This window comes from Pungitius pungitius, chromosome 16 (assembly GCF_949316345.1).
Source record: "Pungitius pungitius chromosome 16, fPunPun2.1, whole genome shotgun sequence".
Lineage (NCBI taxonomy): Eukaryota > Metazoa > Chordata > Actinopteri > Perciformes > Gasterosteidae > Pungitius > Pungitius pungitius.
In genome coordinates this window covers 3,062,348-3,080,798 of record NC_084915.1, presented here as the reverse complement: position 1 = coordinate 3,080,798, position 18,451 = coordinate 3,062,348, and the positions used below count along the sequence as shown (strand labels likewise).

At 41.8% G+C, this 18,451-nt stretch overlaps 3 protein-coding genes across 4 annotated transcripts; all 3 read left to right on the top strand.

The window, feature by feature from the left end:
• Positions 1-1,380: 1,380 nt before the first annotated feature.
• LOC119215408 (histone H2A) lies at positions 1,381-2,789 on the top strand. Its single transcript, XM_037467564.2, has one exon. It carries the CDS (start codon positions 1,598-1,600, stop codon positions 2,072-2,074), a length of 477 nt encoding a protein of 158 aa, XP_037323461.2. The 5' UTR covers positions 1,381-1,597; the 3' UTR covers positions 2,075-2,789.
• A 2,035-nt stretch (positions 2,790-4,824) lies between these two features.
• On the top strand, positions 4,825-11,917 carry LOC119215402 (cytotoxic and regulatory T-cell molecule). Of its 2 annotated transcripts, none has more exons than XM_037467551.2 (12): positions 4,825-5,555; positions 6,551-6,710; positions 7,791-7,931; positions 8,043-8,195; positions 8,373-8,492; positions 8,936-9,100; positions 9,467-9,622; positions 10,355-10,426; positions 10,713-10,784; positions 10,882-11,031; positions 11,146-11,232; positions 11,550-11,917. In XM_037467551.2, the coding sequence occupies exons 2-12, from the start codon at positions 6,665-6,667 to the stop codon at positions 11,720-11,722; spliced, it is 1,335 nt and encodes a 444-aa protein (XP_037323448.1). In that variant the 5' UTR covers positions 4,825-5,555; positions 6,551-6,664; the 3' UTR covers positions 11,723-11,917. The 2 variants fall into 2 exon arrangements, with proteins under 2 accessions (XP_037323448.1, XP_062414115.1); XM_062558131.1 differs by having other exon boundaries at positions 4,825-6,024; positions 6,132-6,710.
• A 2,342-nt stretch (positions 11,918-14,259) lies between these two features.
• hspa8 (heat shock protein 8) lies at positions 14,260-18,411 on the top strand. The gene is made up of 9 exons (XM_037467532.2): positions 14,260-14,405; positions 15,299-15,508; positions 15,745-15,950; positions 16,026-16,178; positions 16,313-16,868; positions 17,032-17,234; positions 17,403-17,601; positions 17,678-17,910; positions 17,989-18,411. Exons 2-9 carry the CDS (start codon positions 15,304-15,306, stop codon positions 18,175-18,177), a joined length of 1,944 nt encoding a protein of 647 aa, XP_037323429.2. The 5' UTR covers positions 14,260-14,405; positions 15,299-15,303; the 3' UTR covers positions 18,178-18,411.
• The last annotated feature ends 40 nt before the right edge of the window (positions 18,412-18,451 follow it).

The window sequence follows — 18,451 nt, the reverse complement described above, 5'->3', positions numbered from 1 at the left end:
ATGAACAGCTTTTTTTTTGTCAGACCAATTAAGATCCGGGTTTGTGCTGACTCCATTACTTGAATTCTGTTTGTCTGGACCCATGATTTTGTTGTGTGTTTTCAGTCATTGTCTTGTTGCAACAACAAGGGCAAGGGCATTTCCTCTTCAGCATGTGGCAACATGACTTCTTCCAGTATTCTAATGTATCTAAACTGATCATGAGCCCTAGTATGCAATAAATAGGACCATAGTATGAGAAACCTCCCCATATCATGATGCTTCCACCACCATGCTTTACTTTTTCACTGTGTACTGTGGCTTGAATTTAGTGTTTGCAGGACGTCTGACAAACTGGCCCAAAAAGAACAATCTTTACCCTACCTGTATTTTTTATTTTTTTAACAATGGGACTTTGCAGGGGCTTCTTGCTGGTAGCTTGGCTTCACATAGACGTCGTCTGTGTTACAGTACTCACAGGCAATCTTAGCTCTTCTTTGATCCACCTGGAGCTGATCATTGGCTGAGCCATTGCCATTTGGGTCCATTTGGATCCATTCAAATAGTCGTTTTTCTTTTTCTTCTTTGCCTTTCTGGTTTTGGCTGCCATTTTGAAGCATTTGATATCATTTTAGCTGAACAGCCTATCATTTTCTGCACGTTTTCCCCTTATTAATTTCTTAATCAAAGAACACGTATGAACAGTGTCTTGAACAACCCATTTTACTGTTTTTCAAGGACAAATGCACAGCCAGCATTTGTCCTTAAATAAGGGTTACCTGCTGAACACCTATGTTCACATAATCAATGACCTCACTAATTGAACTCGGCACTGCAACTTTTTTGAAGACTCCCCTTTCAGTAAATGATTCTAAACCTTCTAGAAACGTACTTGCAGTGTAGAAGTTAAAATTCTAACAAAAACATTTATTTATCTTGCTAGTAATGTGGGACTGCTGATTGTGACTCCCTTAACATAAAGAATCATCGAGTGACGATGAGGGAGATGGAGCTGATATCAAGTATCCTATTCCCTGATTCATGTGACTCAGACAGAATCTTGTTACAGAATCTAAAAATTAAGTTCCAATGATTCAGAAAAAACACCGAAAATAATATAACCCGGTGTAAAATCATTAACATTTATTAAATAATACTGTAGCAGGAGCAGATTTGAATCACAAACATGTCATGCGTCAAGTTGTTGCAGAAAGCTGAAATCTTTCTGATTTTGAAAAATTAATGAAAATACAGACATGGTTTAGTAGTATCCGCTGTAGTATTACTAGTAGAATAAATGTAAGTACTGCTAGTAGTATCAGACGGATAGAGTTCGACTAGAGCATTGCTGAGACATAGCTGGAGTCACCGCTAGGAGTCAGCCCCTTATTTATAACGGATTAGCAAATTAGTGTTTCATTCCTCCTGTGCTATTGGTGTATCCCTTACCACGGGATCGGCGGTACCGCTCCGCCATTGGTTCGCGTGTTTCAGATTCACTCCGCCAATCTGAGAAGCCTCTGTTTATGTGCTTTTTCTCCCTAAATCATTACGTAAATCCAATCGCTTCCACTCAATGTCACACGCCATTTCCGCAAAGTCAATAACTGACTGAAACATGTCTGGCAGAGGGAAAACCGGAGGCAAAGAGCGAGCGAAGGCCAAGTCCCGCTCCTCCCGGGCTGGACTCCAGTTCCCGGTGGGCCGAGTTCACAGGCTACTGCGCAAGGGCAACTATGCGGAGCGCGTCGGTGCCGGGGCTCCGGTGTACCTGGCGGCCGTGCTGGAGTATCTGACAGCTGAGATCCTGGAGCTCGCAGGTAACGCGGCCAGGGACAACAAGAAGACAAGGATCATCCCCAGGCACCTCCAATTGGCCGTGCGCAACGACGAGGAGCTTAACAAGCTGCTGGGTGGTGTGACCATCGCTCAGGGGGGAGTGCTGCCCAATATCCAGTCTGTCCTCCTCCCCAAGAAGACGGAAAAACCGGCCCCAAGACCATGCTCGTTCTTTAGATTGGCAAGCATTCAAATGGTTGTCCGTGTTTGGTGTTGCTGTTTCTACGATGAAGACAGTCTCTTTCCATCAGACTGATTTTGTCTCGTGTTGTCGGCTCCCCAAATGGAGGTGCTGTCATAATACCGGGGACAAGATCTGATGTTAACATGGACTTGTTCTGAGGGGACGGCTTCTTATAGGTTCGCTCTGCTGCTACCAAACGTTACAGATCGCTGTGTCGTTCTGTCATGTCTCAATAAAGGCCCGCAGCCATGTGGCGTAGGGCAAATACATCCGGTATGCATGGGGCCTGCATGGAGAGAAAACCAACGAGATGCAGCTTGTGCAAGGTTTAAAGGGGCACAGTACAGCTAGGAGTACCGTTATTTGGTTCCATATTATGAGGGTTTTCTCCATCATGTGCCTTCTCATGCTGACATTATGAACGACAGTTCAAAGAAACCATGGCGATGAATACTTGAGGACATGGCAGGTTGTGATGTTTCTATTCATTGCTACCGAATATCCTGTCCTGAGAGAACAATAGAATAGGTGGTTGATAATTTTACAGTTGAGTGAGCATCCTTATGTAATGACATCAAGGGTGTTTCTTTTTGGCTTGGAAGTTAAGTAAGCCTACACAATTCTAAACATTTTATATTGCAAGGGAATCTGCACTGCAATCAAATCATCCTTCTGGTAGTCAGGAAGCAAGCTTTTCCTCCTCCACAGAGGACTTCAGACTGATGCGCTTTAAACACCATGTCATGTTGAATGTTGTCCTCAGCCTTATTACATTACATTTCATTACATGTCATTTAGCTGACGCTTCTTGATTAATGGACACATCAAATGAAAATGAAATGAAGATGTACGAAGCCAGCTGCTGTTTTCTTAAACATGACAGATCGTCATTGGTGAGAGAACAGTTAGAAGTTTTTGTTATAACAGATGGCAATAACACTGAATTATTATGGTGGCAAAGTGTCTGTATATTAGTATGTTAAAGAAGGAGATTTATGATTTGTAATATCTTAGGAAGAAAAAACTATTTTGAACTGAAACAGTGTAGATAGTAGATAATTGGTGGTCTGGGCCACCAATTCAAGGTCTTCAGATGCACATATCATTTTCATCATCATCTGCATTCTCATAAGAAAAGTGCAGGGCTGCAGCAGTCTGACCCTCTCCCCCACTATTAGCTTGAGATTCCAGCATATTCTGAATCAATTTACGGATCTTTTTAATCAGAATTTTGATCATAAATTGTTGAGTGTCGTGATATTATTCTGTGAATCATGGCTTTGTATTTAACTAATAATGGCCAGAACAGATACTGTCAGTTCTAGTTTCCTGTGCCCTTAAAAGTCTCCTGTGGTCACATGATTCCACTGTTACTAGGCTAACATTCTTGTTTTGTTAGTTACAGTCCATATATCATTACATCTATCCCAGCCAACTTCAGGCAAGAGACAGGGTACACCCTGGATCGGTCACCAGCCAATCGCAGGGCAACACAGAGACAAACAACCATTCACACTCACATCCATACACCTATGGGCAATTTGGAGTTCCCAATCAACCTCATCCCCAGAGCATGACTTTGGACGGTGGGAGGAAGCCAGAGTACCCGGAGAGAACCCACACAGACACAGGGAGAACATGCACAGAAAGGCCACTGGGTGGAGTTGAACCCAGGACCTTCTTGCTGTGAAGCGACAGTGCTGACCACCACACCACAGTGCCGCCCGCCTCAACAATTCATGACGTGAAATGTGATCATATTAATAAGAACTATGAAATGGGATCATGTAACTCCTGTATTACAGTTGTTCTCAATTGTTTACACACAAATACTGGTACTTGACACACAATGACCACAACATGTAACTCATGCACCAACCCCCTGAACCAATTCTGCTAAACTACAAGCACAATTCCTGCTTTACACTCAAATTGCAGTTCTAAAACACACTTTTTTCAAAACACTACACACAATTCTCTGCATTCTCTGCACAATTTTCATGAAGAAAATCTTGTTTTCACAAGAAACACACTTCAAAATTCTAAAGTCAATTGCCCTACTATGCACACTGACTCATCACATGGGCAAACACCTGTCACACAGTGTTACAATTAGGAGTCAGAGCTTCAGCATGAACGGGCAACAGGTGAGCTCGTCTGTTTTGGAGCAATGGATCCCAACAACAGAGCCAGAGGAGTGAGAGTAAGAGGAGGACGGGGGGAGGACAAGAACGAGGAAGGCCAAAGACCGTAAACTCTGATGAGATCTGAGCCACTTTGGTTGACCAAAGCTATGGAGGAATTATTGGATGGAAAGTGTATGACCGAAATCCACAAACGCATATCCCCCTTCTCTAAGCTATGGAAGACGCATGTGGAGATAAAGCAGTTGATGCTTTTCATGGCTGGATTCGACATGCTACGCGATATTTCCCCCGCTGCTTGGCCAGGGAAAACATTGCTTGTGATGTGGATGAGGTGCTGTGGAACAGACCGGAACAGAAGACAGGATGCAGCATAGTTTTTTTTTTTTTTACTGTAACTCTGTGCAGTAAATTCTTCTGTTGTTTTGTATGTAGACCACTGTGCAACTTTGTGTTGGTTGTGATGTACACTGTGTACAAAATATATTTGTTACTGTGTATTTGTGTGTTCTGAGTATAAAAACAATATTCTAAAATATTTTACAACACGCGTATGTATGTACTGTCTGTAGTGTGTAACACTGAACAGAAAAAAGGTCTAAGTCATTATGATGAATGGAAAAGAAGTGTTTTCCATTCATTGTAGTGTTTTACATTGAGCACATCAGTGTTCAACTGGTTCTTATAAATTTCTATTCATATGATGGTTTGTGTGTGTCATTTGAAAACAAAATGCCATTTTGAGAAGAAATAACATTGTTTTAAATGTTGAACGTTTCATTTTGCAGGAGTATTGAGGGGTTTTGCCCATTGTGTGTGTGTTTTTTGATTTGTGTGTAGAGTTCTGAGAGTACGAGGCATGTTTTAAGAAAATGTGTCTAAAAAGACTAATTCATTTCATTTTATTTAGTATACCCTAATATCGCTTAGAAGAACGTAGAACGACAAGCTAACACTCACGACCTTCTTCCTTTCTTCACCTGTCTCATTAACAATGCTCTTATCTGGCTGTTTTCCCAACTCTCTGAAGGAGGCAAGAGTTAACCCACTCCTGAAGAAACCCACCCTCAATCCCTCTGAAGAAAACCACTACAGACCGGTACCTCTTCTTCCTTTTCTGGCCAAAACTATTCTCTACTAACCAACTCTCCTCTCTATCTCCATCCTAACAACCTCCTTGACCTCCACCAGTCAGGCTTCAAGGCGGGCCATTCCACAGAAACTGCTCTTCTTGCTGTCTCGGAGCAACTCCACGCGCCTCTCTCTCCTCTGTCATCATCCTTCTGGACCTTCTTGCTGCGTTTGACACAGTTAACCACCAGATCCTTATCTCCTCCCTTCAGGAACTTGGTGTTACAGGCTCTGCTCTCTCCCTTCTCTGGACTTACCTTGATGGCCGCACCTACCAGGTAACTTGGAGAGGATCTGTGTCGGAACCCTCTTACTTCCTCAGGGCTCCGTCCTGGGTCTCCTCCTCTTCTCTATCTACACCAACTCTCTCGGCTCTGTCATTCGCTCGCATGGTTTCTCCTACCACAGCTATGCCGAGGACACCCAACTAATTCTCTCCTTCCCTCACTCTGAGACTCAGGTGGCAGCACCGATGTCTGCCTGTGGATGTCCGCTCACCACCTGAAAATCAACTCCGACAAGAGTGAACTACTTCTCTTTCCCAGAAAAGATTCTCCGATCCAGGACCTGACTGTTGACTTTAGCAACTCCATGTTAACGCCCACTCTGACTGCTAGGAACCTTGGTGTGACACTTGACAGCCAACTCTCCCTGACTCCCGACGTTACAGCGACAACACGATCCTGTAGATACACGCTCTACAACATCAGAAGAATACGACCCCTTCTCACTCAGAAGGTGGCGCAGGTACTGATTCAGGCTCTTGTCATCTCCCGCCTTGACTACTGTAACTCATCCAGAATGCAGCAGCTCTGCTGGTCATTAACCTCCCTAAATTCTTCCACCCTACTCAGCTCTCCACTGGTTACCAGTGGCTGCCTGCATACAGTTCCAAACATTGGTTCTCACATACCATGCTGTGAATGGATGGGGTCCAGTCTACATCCAGGACATGGTCAAACCCTACATCCCAACCTGCACACTCTGCTCGGCATCTGCCAAGCTGCTTGTTTATTATTGTTAAATCAACCCATTATTATCAAGCTTTATGTTTTTTCTTAGTTATGGGTTAACTCATATAACAAATTAACAAATATACCTGAACAGTACCTGTGGTGTCTGACAAGGGGTCACAGATGAAAATGAGCTTCAAGCTAAATCTGGTAGCATAATATTATGGGACATTGTGACTGCTAAATCTAAAATTTAGATAATAATTTAGATAATAAATAATGTGTCTGAATTCTAAAGTTTTAACTTGTACTTTTATCAGGCATCACATGATGGAAACCACATAGCAGTGATGTCATGGAAGGTCCCTCAGTAGAGTACAAATAGAGCTCGAGATGAGGAAACACACCAGAGTGGAAGTGTGATAATTAGTGAGATGGAACTGAAGCTGCAGCTCAGCGTCTTCGTGTTACTCATACAGGGTGAGTCCTTCACTTTCAATACTTGTAGATCAGACACACTTTGTTACAAAAAGTAATGTTAAAAGGAGACAGTGAGCTCAATCTGACGTTAAAAACGGCAGTTGAACCTACTGGTAGTTATGCTCTGCCTCGAGGCTTCGTGACATGTAAGTCGTCTTTCAGTGTGCGATGTTTCAAATATGAGCGTTTCTCTGGGAATATTTGGGCCAAGTTATAAACGATAAAGCTTCTGCCAATATCACAGGCTTGCACCTTCTGTAACAAAGGAAATGTTGCCAGAATTTGGGCTTTAGATTTTTATATTTTAGAATATTTTCAAATCAGTCAAGCCTTCTTACTGTACATATCTATTTATTCACTTATTACACTTTACATATGCACATACTCTGCACTTTTTGCAATTTTGTACTTCTGGTTGGATGTTAAACTGCATTTCGTTGCCTCAGTACTTGTACCCTGTGCAATGACAATAAAGTTGAATCTAATCTAATCTAATCTAAAGATGAATTGCCTCCCCATTTGGATTTTTAGTTAATATCCCTTCTTTTAACTTTCTTTTTATTGCAAAATTACTTTTTTTGATCGCATTGAAATACTTTTTTCTTTAAAATATTTTGCCATACAGTACATTACTAAAAAGGTATTTCTTTGCATTCAATGCTCAGTTAATCTAATGTCATATACAGTATACAAGACGACCCACGATGACCTTGGGCGGTTGAAGCCCACCGCCCTCACTGCTGGTATCAATATGCCCCCACAAGTGTATTTTCCAAACAGCTCATAATTCTGCCCCCATAGGAAAGGAAAAGCACCTAAAGCCCTGCGAACCACCCGCTGCAATTCTCCAACACCCACCTTTACTTTCTCTTTCACCATGAAGCAACTGACCACATTACTTCCTGTCACATCAGAATATGCTTTATGTTTGTGACAGGGGGGAGGGGGGTTCTTATTTTGTAGTTGTAGTACAGGGAAATTGATGTCATTTTTTTAAATGTTCCATGTAATGGTAAGCAGACATTGTGCTCGCTGTGTGAATTTATGAGGAAATGGAAGTTTCTGTTTATTTGATTGTAGTTTCCCTTGCTGTGTGGCGGCGTGTGACTGTGAAAAAAGGTCACACACTCAGCTTAAGCTGCCCTATCACTGATGCTCACATGACCCACATTGAATGGAAGAACCCTGAAGGATATATTATGTTCTTTAATCGCAAAAAAGGTGATTTCCACATATATTTGGCTTTAATCAAGTATTATCAGCAACATAAATTGTCGGGCGCTTTTTAGTTATGGATGCTAAACATATTTGTATTTTCTCTCCCTCGCCCAGCCTTACTAGACAAGCGCTACAGCATCAACAAACTATCTCAAACGGAGTTCACCATCAGTATTTCCAAAATCACCTTCAAAGATGGTGGCAACTATACATGCTCTCAGTATGGCACGAACACAACAGAGAAGAAAGTGGAGGTGACGATTTTAGGTAAGGGTAATGATTTTATCACAGATTGCATTATTCTTTAAACCAACTATGTGACGTTGACATCATTTTTAATCAACTTTAGCATGACTCATCCTCAGCATTGATGATATAACGATAATTTTATGAACCAAATAATAATATATGATAATATTTGCTCCTATGTTGGTTGTTTTAAAGGCCGTCCCAAAATGGAAGTAGCTCAGCATGAGGGAAGGTTTGTCATAAAATGCTCTGCTGAGGGGAACCACTATCCTCCTCAAATCTCTTGGAAATTGGATAATTTACCTGAAATCCTTGGTAAGTTTGTAATAACTGAAATCTCAAAAGCACCGCTATAATGAAGAAGTAAAGCAGAGAAAGACATATAAAGTATATTAATAACATGAATCATAAAGGCTCATCATGTGCCACCTTTAGCGCCACGTGGGTGGTGTTGCATCTTTGCTCACTGCGATTCTGAATCTCCACTTTACTTAAAGAAGAGGCTCCGCATGAGTGGGCTCGTCTCTCTGTGACATTTTCCATACCACCTTATGGTTGGGTTAGTGGGCTGGCGGATATAATTCAAGACATGCGGATGACTATAACTGTACAAATGATCGTTTAATGACAAAAGTAGAATATTGGGATTCTAGATTCTAGATCAGCAGTTAAAACTCTCCTTAGCCATGTCTTATTCTGATTGTTCTTTTATTACTGCATCTGCTTACAAGTAGTACTTACGATGTCCCATTCCATAGCTCATGTCGAAGAAGAAGTTAGAAGTGACAAAGGCAGGACATATGTCTCAATGGCTTTGCTACACGTTGACTCAGTGAAACGTAGGACCACAGTCAAATGCCTTGTTCGCCATCCAGCTCTTCACTCAAAACCTCTAATGAACTTTGTCAAGATTGGACCACACTGTGAGTACAATTTATTTATTTCCTTCTTTCACTGAGAAATTGATTAAAAAAATTGTGCTTACATTAACCAAAAATTACTTACCGTACTTACTTGAAGCAATTCTGCGTAATGGCAGACCATGAAGGTGTAGTTGTGTCATCGCAAAGCAGGGAAAGCACAGGTCTCACAAGTTTCCCCAGTACATCAAATCCCCAGTACCATCCCTGTTTGATTTCCTCTTTTTGTGTACTGCAGAAGGTCGGGTTTCCTGTATTCAGATAATACAAAATGAAATGCTAATGTGTTCTCTGCAAATTGTTAAAATTTCAACAAGAGTTTTTATTTTATTCTTCGCAGTACTAATGTAAACCCCCTTTCTGTCACAGCAACAAAGTACCGGCACACAACCACAGGGGTGCCAGGAACAACCACCAGCTGGGTCAGACAAGGGAGAACTACAGGGCACCTTGCAACCAGAGGCATCCCCAGTGGACCTCCTCTGATCCCTGCGACACTCACAGACTCACCTCTCACAACCAGTGGTGTGTTAGTCGGTTTTCATTTATGTATCATTATGTTACCCAAACTTTAAGCAAAAAAATATTTCACATCCAATGACATGAAGAAATTAGATGGGATAAACAAAAGGAACACCCAAAAGAATCTTACAATAACAAAAAAAGTAATTTTAATGTTACATGGCAGAATCAATGTCATATCAGATTCTAATAGTGGCATTGCTCAAAGACTGAAAATGTATAAAACATAATATGAATGCCTGCATGATGTTTTAAAAATCATACATATATATACAGAAATACTTACAGCATACATATGGGGGATGATCGGGCGCATAACTACCACTATAGTTGTGATACTAAATCTGTTTCCTGTGATGGAAGTCTCCAAGTATAGTGTGACATTTTTCTAAATATTTGAATCAAAATCCTTTAAATTAAAGGTAATCCAGAACCAAAAAGTTTCCAACTTTTTAAATAATATCCAGTTGATCTGCTGGTCTTTATGCATTCCATAAATAATTTTATGAAAATGTGCAATTCTAAGATCTGGCCTCCTGTTACAAACAAAGTATTTGAAAAAAAACAAAAAACGTACTAATAGTATTTTAGCATAATAGTAGTATGTAAAATACAACCAAACTGCTGAAACTCGGAAAAACAATTGCTATCTTAAACGTTATCCCTGATTTGGATTTGGCCAGTAAAATACCCAAAGTTTCTTCATGAGGCTTATAAGTGTCTTTATTCTTGTAGATGAGTCAACAATCTCTATGACATCAGGCTTGACCAGGAGGTGGAATGACACTTTCGGTGAACCCACTACAGGTATAATATGACTGCATTGTAAGATTAAAACTATTGCTGACAGATGATTCCATCTAGTGGTCTGTCTGAACAACACAGCTGATGGGAAAAATGTACTTTCTTGTTACTTGTTCTTCTGAGTTTGTATCTTTATGTGGAAATACACTTATTGTAAGTCACTTTGGATAAAAGCGTAAGCTAAATGACATTTAATGTAATGTCTTCCAAAGAGAAAACAGGATGACTGAAGCATCTTTTTAAAGTAGCTGTTATCTATTGTACGTTTCTTCTCCTTAATGCCTTAAAGACTGGACGTCTGTCTCCGGGACAACAGACACACCGATCACATCCGATAACAGTACAGATGGAAACAGAACAAGTAGGTAGAGTTCCTGCTTTGAAAACGTTAATGAGATAACAGTCTTTACAAGTGATTAAGGTTTTGTTGAACTAAATAGTATTGTGTCAACTTCCAGTAAGCATAAATGATCCAAAGATGCGGACAGGACCTGAAGGAAGTTCCTCATTATTGGTCTTCCTGGTAACATGCCTGCTCTTCGGTCTCCTTGTGGTTGTCATTTTCTTTGCAATCAAGCTAAGGAGAGCACACACCGCCTGGAAAAGAGGTAAGCAGAACATATTCTCTTTTTCTGCTCAGCATCTAATTACACCAAAAAAAGCAGGACTTTTCTTTTTGAAGTTATTTATAAAAACATACATGACCGTTTTTATTATTACAGAGAATGAGGATACTGATCCATCAGAGGAGAGCAGTAAATCCAAATCAAGCCAAGAAGAGAGGAATGTGCAGGGACAGAGGCAACGAGGTCAGCAGATAAATCGGCACTCTTTTAATTGAATTGAATATTAAATAACTTTTAGCTTTAGGAAATGAATGAAGCTCAGTAAAGCATGGTTAGGTGGATAAACATGCACACACTCATTCTGCCTGTGAAAATAATGTGTTTGCACATATGTTAGTATATTATAGTAATAAAGATTAATTTTGTTACTGAATTTCAAAGAATTGCCCTTTTTAATTTCACAGTCCCAGGTGGTACATCAAATTTGCAGTAGTTCCATAGAAATCTGGAAAGTAACCTCCTTGAATTCCTGATTGTAAAAGTATCTCTTTGTTTCACAGGTCTTTTCACCACAGCATTCACACAGTACGTCATTGAAAAACCAACATTGATAAGCTCTGTGATGAAGAGAAATTCAATGGCAGCAACAGAGAGTGTAAATCCAGAACAGCATCAACCTCAAACACCAGGACAAACTCTAGCTAAGAGTGACATAAAGGAAACAGAGCTATGACAATCTGAAAAATGCAGTACATATTAATAATAACATGAGCACCATCAGAATGCTCACATATTAGACTGAGTAGTTCTTTTACAATAAGTGTTTACATCTTAGAAAACAATGTGACAACTTGTGCTTTTTTTAGGTGCTTTTTACCGTTTGTATATTGCATGTATTTCATCTTTACATCAACCAATAAATCGTGCTTTGCTCAAACACTGGAAAGCTTTGTTTGAACACTGATAGGGTTAACTGAATGTAACCTTAGTGAATGCAATCATGGTCTCCGATTAGCACCTGAATATTGGAAAAAGATCTGTTCCATTTCCTAGGATAGTCTGATCTCCTCTCCTTATTTCATCTCCTTGGGAATACGCTAATCCAGTACTTGGATAATTCAGAGGGAACAGTTCAAATCATTAAAATTAATAAAATCATTGCCAGAATCAGAAGCCAAGAATGAACAAATAGGATTGCATACTGCACACAACATTGCTTTCCGATCTGGTGACGTTTAGGTCTACAGTTGATTCAGGACAAACCTGAAGAGCGGCAACGAGGGGAACGAGCAAAGCCACAAGCAAATGATTGAAAGCAAAGATTGGATTTGGAGTTGGAGGGAATGTCAGCTCAGGTGAATGAGATGGTTTGAGGGAAGAGAAGATCTGCAGAGTATGGTGGGGCAGGGCAGTTGATGGAGGACCTTGTTGGTAAAGACCGGAATTTTGGAGTTGATTTGGTGGTACACAAGAAGCACACAGAGCTTTTTTAGGAGTGAAGTGATATAAACCAGCAGATCCTTACCTCCTCGCTTCAGGAACTTGGTGTCTCAGGCTCTGCTCTCTCCCTTCTCTCATCCTACCTTGATGGCCGCACCTACCGGGTAACTTGGAGAGGATGTGCGGAACCTTGTTCTCTTACTACTGAAGTTCCTCAGGGCTCCGTCCTGGGTCGCCTCCTCTTCTATATCTACACCAACTCTCTTGGCTCCGTCATTCGCTCGCATGGTTTTTCCTACCACAGCTATGCCGATGACACCCAACTAATTCTTTCCTTCCCTCACTCGGACACTCGGGTGGCAGCATGGATCTCTGCCTGTCTGACTGAGATCACTCAGTGGATGTCCGCTCACCACCTGAAGATCAACCCGACAAGACTGAAAACTTGGGGCTCGGCTGCAGGAGAGAGAGAGAGAGAGAGAGAGGGGGAGTGGCTCAGGTAACGGCGCCAGGTGGAGGCGTAATGGGCCTCAACTGCATCCAATCATGATTTGCTTGTCTATTTAAAACAGTAGCGGCGATCCAGCGAGGAGACGAGAGACGCCTGACGAGCGACCTGGAGACTGAGAGCGATCAAAACCGCAATAAAAACATTCAGTCGCACCCTTACCGTGTCCTCATCCTTCCGGGAACCCCTCCCCTGAACCCAACACACGTTACAGTCCCAACATCACAGCAACAACACGATCCTGTAGGTACAACATCAGGAGAATACGACCCCTTCTTACTCAGAAGGCAGCGCAGGTATTGATTCGGGCTCTTGTCATCTCCCGCCTTGACTAGTGTAACTCTTTCCTGGCAGGTCTCCCTGCTACCGCCATTCAACCACTGCAGCTCATCCAGAATGCAGCAGCTTGACTGGTCTTCAACCTTCCGAAATTTTACCACACTACTCCACTTCTCCGTTCTCTTCACTGGTTACCAGTGGCTTCCCGCATCCAGTTCAAAACATTGGTTCTCACAATGGATCGGGTCCACTCTACATCCAGGACATTGTCAAATCCTCCTACTCAACCCGCACACTCCGCTCTGCATCTGCCAAGAAAAGAGAAAAGCACTCGGCGAGATTGCGACTCTTTGCTGTCCTGGCTCCCAGATGGTGGAATGAGCTCTCTGACGACATAAGGACTGTAGAGAGCCTTTACATCTTTGATAATTGTAGCACTTAAATTGTACCTATAATGGCACTTATCTATAACATGTTTTGAAACTGCTTATTTGATGAAAATTGTATTTTCTTGGTACTTGTTCTCCTGAGTTTGTATCTCTACGCTCGAAATGCACTTATTGTATGTCCCTTTGGATAAAAGCGTCAGCTAAATGACATGTAATATAATATTGTGCCAGGATTTTTTGTTGGTGGTTCGAAGTAGTCACACTGTGAATACTGTTCCTACCACATTAACATAATCACAACAACCTATTCTGTTTATTACCCCTAATACATGTGTACATTGCTTTTCACTTTTGGAAACTCATGGGCCCCTGCTGGCCTTTTTCTCAATCATTCCTCAATCGAAAAATAAAAATCATTATTTTTTCTACCTACCTATACTTATAAACATAAGTAGTTCATATGGATATAACATATCAGCAAACGTTAGCCTAACTACGCCCATCCCCAGATAAAGCTGTCCGGTAGATGAGGACTTTCATTTGGATCATGAAATACTAATCATAAAACCGGAAGTTTACTGGATCTTTGCTAACGTCATCAACTATATTACGCGTCATTGGTGGACCGTTCGGCAAAGATTCAAGGACTCGACGTCTCATTGGCTGCTTCGCCGTTGATATATAAAGCTCCCAACAACGGCATCTTGTTCCTTTCCCTACTCATACCGGCAAGGACCAGCAAGCCTCGCTGCTGTCCATTTCAACACAGCTCATTAAAACATATTCGGGTCCACAATTCGGTAAGCCATTCTGTAAATATTCAAAGAATTAATCGCATGTTTTAGAAAATTATGTCCACATCTTTCGTCGATCCCTTCGGTGAGGTGAATGAAGTTGGCCTTCGCCTTTTGTTCACTCGTTCTCTTTCGGTAACGTTATTCACCGACAAATATGTGACGTTGACGTTTCATGTTTTGTATTCTTGATGCCGACTTTTAATAAAGACTAATGTAGGAGACCGTACTCCTATGCTCGGAAACCCTGAAATGTTACTAACGAGCATTAGCTAACGTTCGCTGCGTGGGAAGTGTGGGGGTTGGGATTTTGAGACCTTCGAGAATGTTCCTCAACAAAGTGTCACGCTAAACCGTATGAAAAGACCTCCGGTTAATTTTTTTTAGAACAATGTGTAATGCCAGCCGCTTCAGCTGTCAAGGCTCTTGCATGAGTATTGCCGTTATATGATCAAACGGTTTCACAGTAATAAATCAAGTCAATGAAAAATAAATTAAAGGGTTGCTATCTAGTTGTCTGTGAGCTGACCAGAGCTGACCAAGCATCGGCTGCTTGCTTCGTGTAGTTTATTTACCGTTGATACTGCCGCAGTGGAGCCGGCACGAGGCGCGCGCTCGTCAGGAAATGACGTAGTGACTCTTGGTGATTTTAATGTTACATGTTTGGAGATTTTGAAATGTCAGTTACTTTTTATAGCTATTGTAGACTGTCTTTCAAAAAACTAAATATACACTAATATTCAACCATCATTAAATGCATGTCCACACATTCATTTTATTCAAGGCCATTGGCAATTGGTCTCTATTTATCCAACTATTATTTGTACAATGTGTTGCACTAGCAAAGTCTGCCTGAATCTATGTTATTGACAAATAAGTCTTCCTTGTTGTTTTTGTAGGAAACATGTCTAAGGGACCAGCAGTTGGTATTGACCTTGGGACCACCTACTCCTGTGTTGGTGTGTTCCAGCATGGCAAAGTTGAAATCATTGCCAATGACCAGGGCAACAGAACCACACCCAGCTACGTGGCCTTCACAGATTCAGAGAGGCTGATTGGCGATGCTGCCAAGAATCAGGTTGCCATGAACCCCACCAACACAGTTTTTGGTACGAAATGCTCATTTTCTATTCAGGTATATTGTAATGAATGGTCATACTGGTCTGCTTTAAATTACACTTAAAAATGACTGCTAGTTGATTGTTGTTGATACAGTTATGAGTCAGTCTTTAATAGTGTATTTAACTTGTCTGCTAAAGCACTGCCTTGCTATTTGTAAATTCTTTTTTTAAGTTTCAAAATCAATTTTGTTGTAAAATGTGTATGTTTAATTCTTTTGTTACAGATGCTAAACGATTGATTGGTCGCAGGTTTGACGATGCCGTTGTGCAGTCAGATATGAAGCACTGGCCATTTAATGTCATCAATGACAACACTCGCCCCAAGGTCCAAGTAGAGTACAAGGGCGAGTCAAAGTCCTTCTACCCAGAGGAAGTCTCGTCTATGGTGCTGACAAAGATGAAGGAGATTGCTGAAGCCTACCTCGGAAAAGTATATGAATTTGCATAGCCCAGGAAATTGTCTCTGATGGCCGTTGTACTAAGGTTCTTGTTTCCTTTTTTAAAGACTGTCAACAATGCTGTGGTTACTGTACCCGCCTACTTCAACGACTCCCAGCGGCAGGCCACAAAGGATGCCGGGACAATCTCTGGCCTGAATGTCCTGCGTATAATCAATGAACCAACTGCTGCTGCCATTGCCTATGGCCTGGACAAGAAGGTAGCACAATTGTACTTCAATTATCAATATTGTAATGTAAAATTTTATCTTGGATGAATCTCAAATGTATCTCCAAATTCAGGTAGTTTTTAATGATTTAGTAGCATTGGAAATTTAATAACTAATGTTTTTAGGTTGGTGCTGAAAGGAACGTCCTAATCTTTGACCTTGGTGGTGGCACCTTTGATGTGTCCATCTTGACCATTGAAGATGGCATCTTTGAGGTCAAGTCCACTGCCGGAGATACACATCTTGGTGGGGAAGATTTTGACAACCGCATGGTCAACCACTTCATTGCTGAGTTCAAGCGCAAATACAAGAAGGACATCAGCGACAACAAGAGAGCAGTCCGTCGGCTACGCACCGCATGCGAGAGGGCAAAGCGCACATTGTCTTCCAGCACTCAGGCTAGCATTGAAATCGACTCTTTGTATGAGGGAGTCGATTTCTACACCTCTATCACCAGGGCTCGTTTTGAGGAGCTCAACGCCGACCTCTTCCGTGGCACCTTGGACCCTGTGGAAAAGTCACTGAGGGATGCCAAGATGGATAAGGGGCAGATTCATGACATAGTGTTAGTCGGTGGCTCAACTCGTATCCCCAAGATCCAGAAGCTGCTCCAGGATTTCTTCAACGGGAAGGAGCTCAACAAAAGCATTAATCCAGATGAAGCTGTGGCTTACGGGGCTGGTAAGTCAGGGCGATGCCTGAGCACACAAATTAATATTTCCTTCCTGCTTAGTTGTTTGAATTGTGAGCAATGCGGCAAAAGGAGATTGAGGTCATGAGCCATGGTCACCTATACTATAAATAAACTTTACTTAAAATGTCTAACCATTGCTTTTTTTCATAGCTGTCCAAGCTGCCATCCTCTCTGGCGACAAGTCTGAGAATGTCCAAGACCTGCTGCTTCTAGATGTCACCCCTCTGTCCCTTGGCATAGAGACTGCTGGCGGTGTCATGACTGTGCTGATCAAACGTAACACCACCATTCCCACAAAACAGACTCAGACCTTCACCACCTACTCTGACAACCAGCCTGGTGTGCTAATCCAAGTAAGCAATCAAGACTCAACATACCAGTCTCAATTTTGCAGTGATGTTTATTCCATCCGTTCGTAGTTTCCACCAGAGGTTGCAAGACCAAAGACTACCCTGACATTCCTTGGATGTTTGAGCGAAATAATTGTAGATGCCTCGTGCCTAACTGCATAATCTTCACAGGTCTACGAGGGTGAGCGTGCTATGACGAGGGACAACAATCTGCTGGGCAAATTTGAGCTGACGGGCATCCCTCCAGCTCCCCGTGGTGTTCCCCAAATTGAGGTGACTTTTGACATTGATGCTAATGGCATCATGAATGTCTCTGCGGTAGACAAGAGCACTGGCAAGGAGAACAAGATCACGATCACCAATGACAAGGGTGAGCTTTTATTTGAACTCTAAACATAATATCAAATGGGCGGTTACAAAATAACCCATTGGCTATCTGCCCGCAGGTCGCCTCAGCAAGGAGGACATTGAACGAATGGTCCAAGAAGCAGAGAAGTACAAGGCTGAAGATGATGTTCAACGTGACAAGGTGTCTTCTAAGAATGCACTGGAGTCTTATGCCTTCAACATGAAGTCCACTGTGGAAGATGAAAAGCTTGCTGGCAAGATCAGTGATGATGAAAAAACAAAGATTTTAGAAAAGTGCAAGGAGGTCATCAGTTGGTTGGACAAAAACCAGGTAAATCTTCAATCTTTTAGTAGTTTTTTTGGGGCTGTGATAAACAAGCCAACATGCCCAAATGTTTTTCTTTTATAGACTGCTGAGAGGGATGAGTATGAGCATCAACAGAAGGAGCTGGAGAAGGTCTGCAACCCCATCATAACAAAGTTGTACCAGAGTGCAGGTGGTATGCCAGAAGGCATGGCTGGTGGCTTCCCTGGTGCTGGTGGTGCTGCACCAGGCGGCGGTGGATCCTCCGGACCAACCATCGAGGAGGTCGACTAAGAGTTGGTCCCTCTAACCGCTACCCCAGGATGTTTTAAAGAAAGAAACCCTCTTATAGCAGAAGTTCCAACAGCTATAGAGTGTAAAATTAATAAAAGCTGGGTTAAGGATCCCAATTATTGCATGGTTTGTGACAAATTTTAGTTGGCAGAATTGCACTGTTGGTTCACATGTGTGATCAATTGTTTTGTACACAGATGTCACTGCCTTGACAATAAAATCTTCTAAACCCTCTTCTAATCAAATTTTATTATATCTTGTTTGAACTTCATCT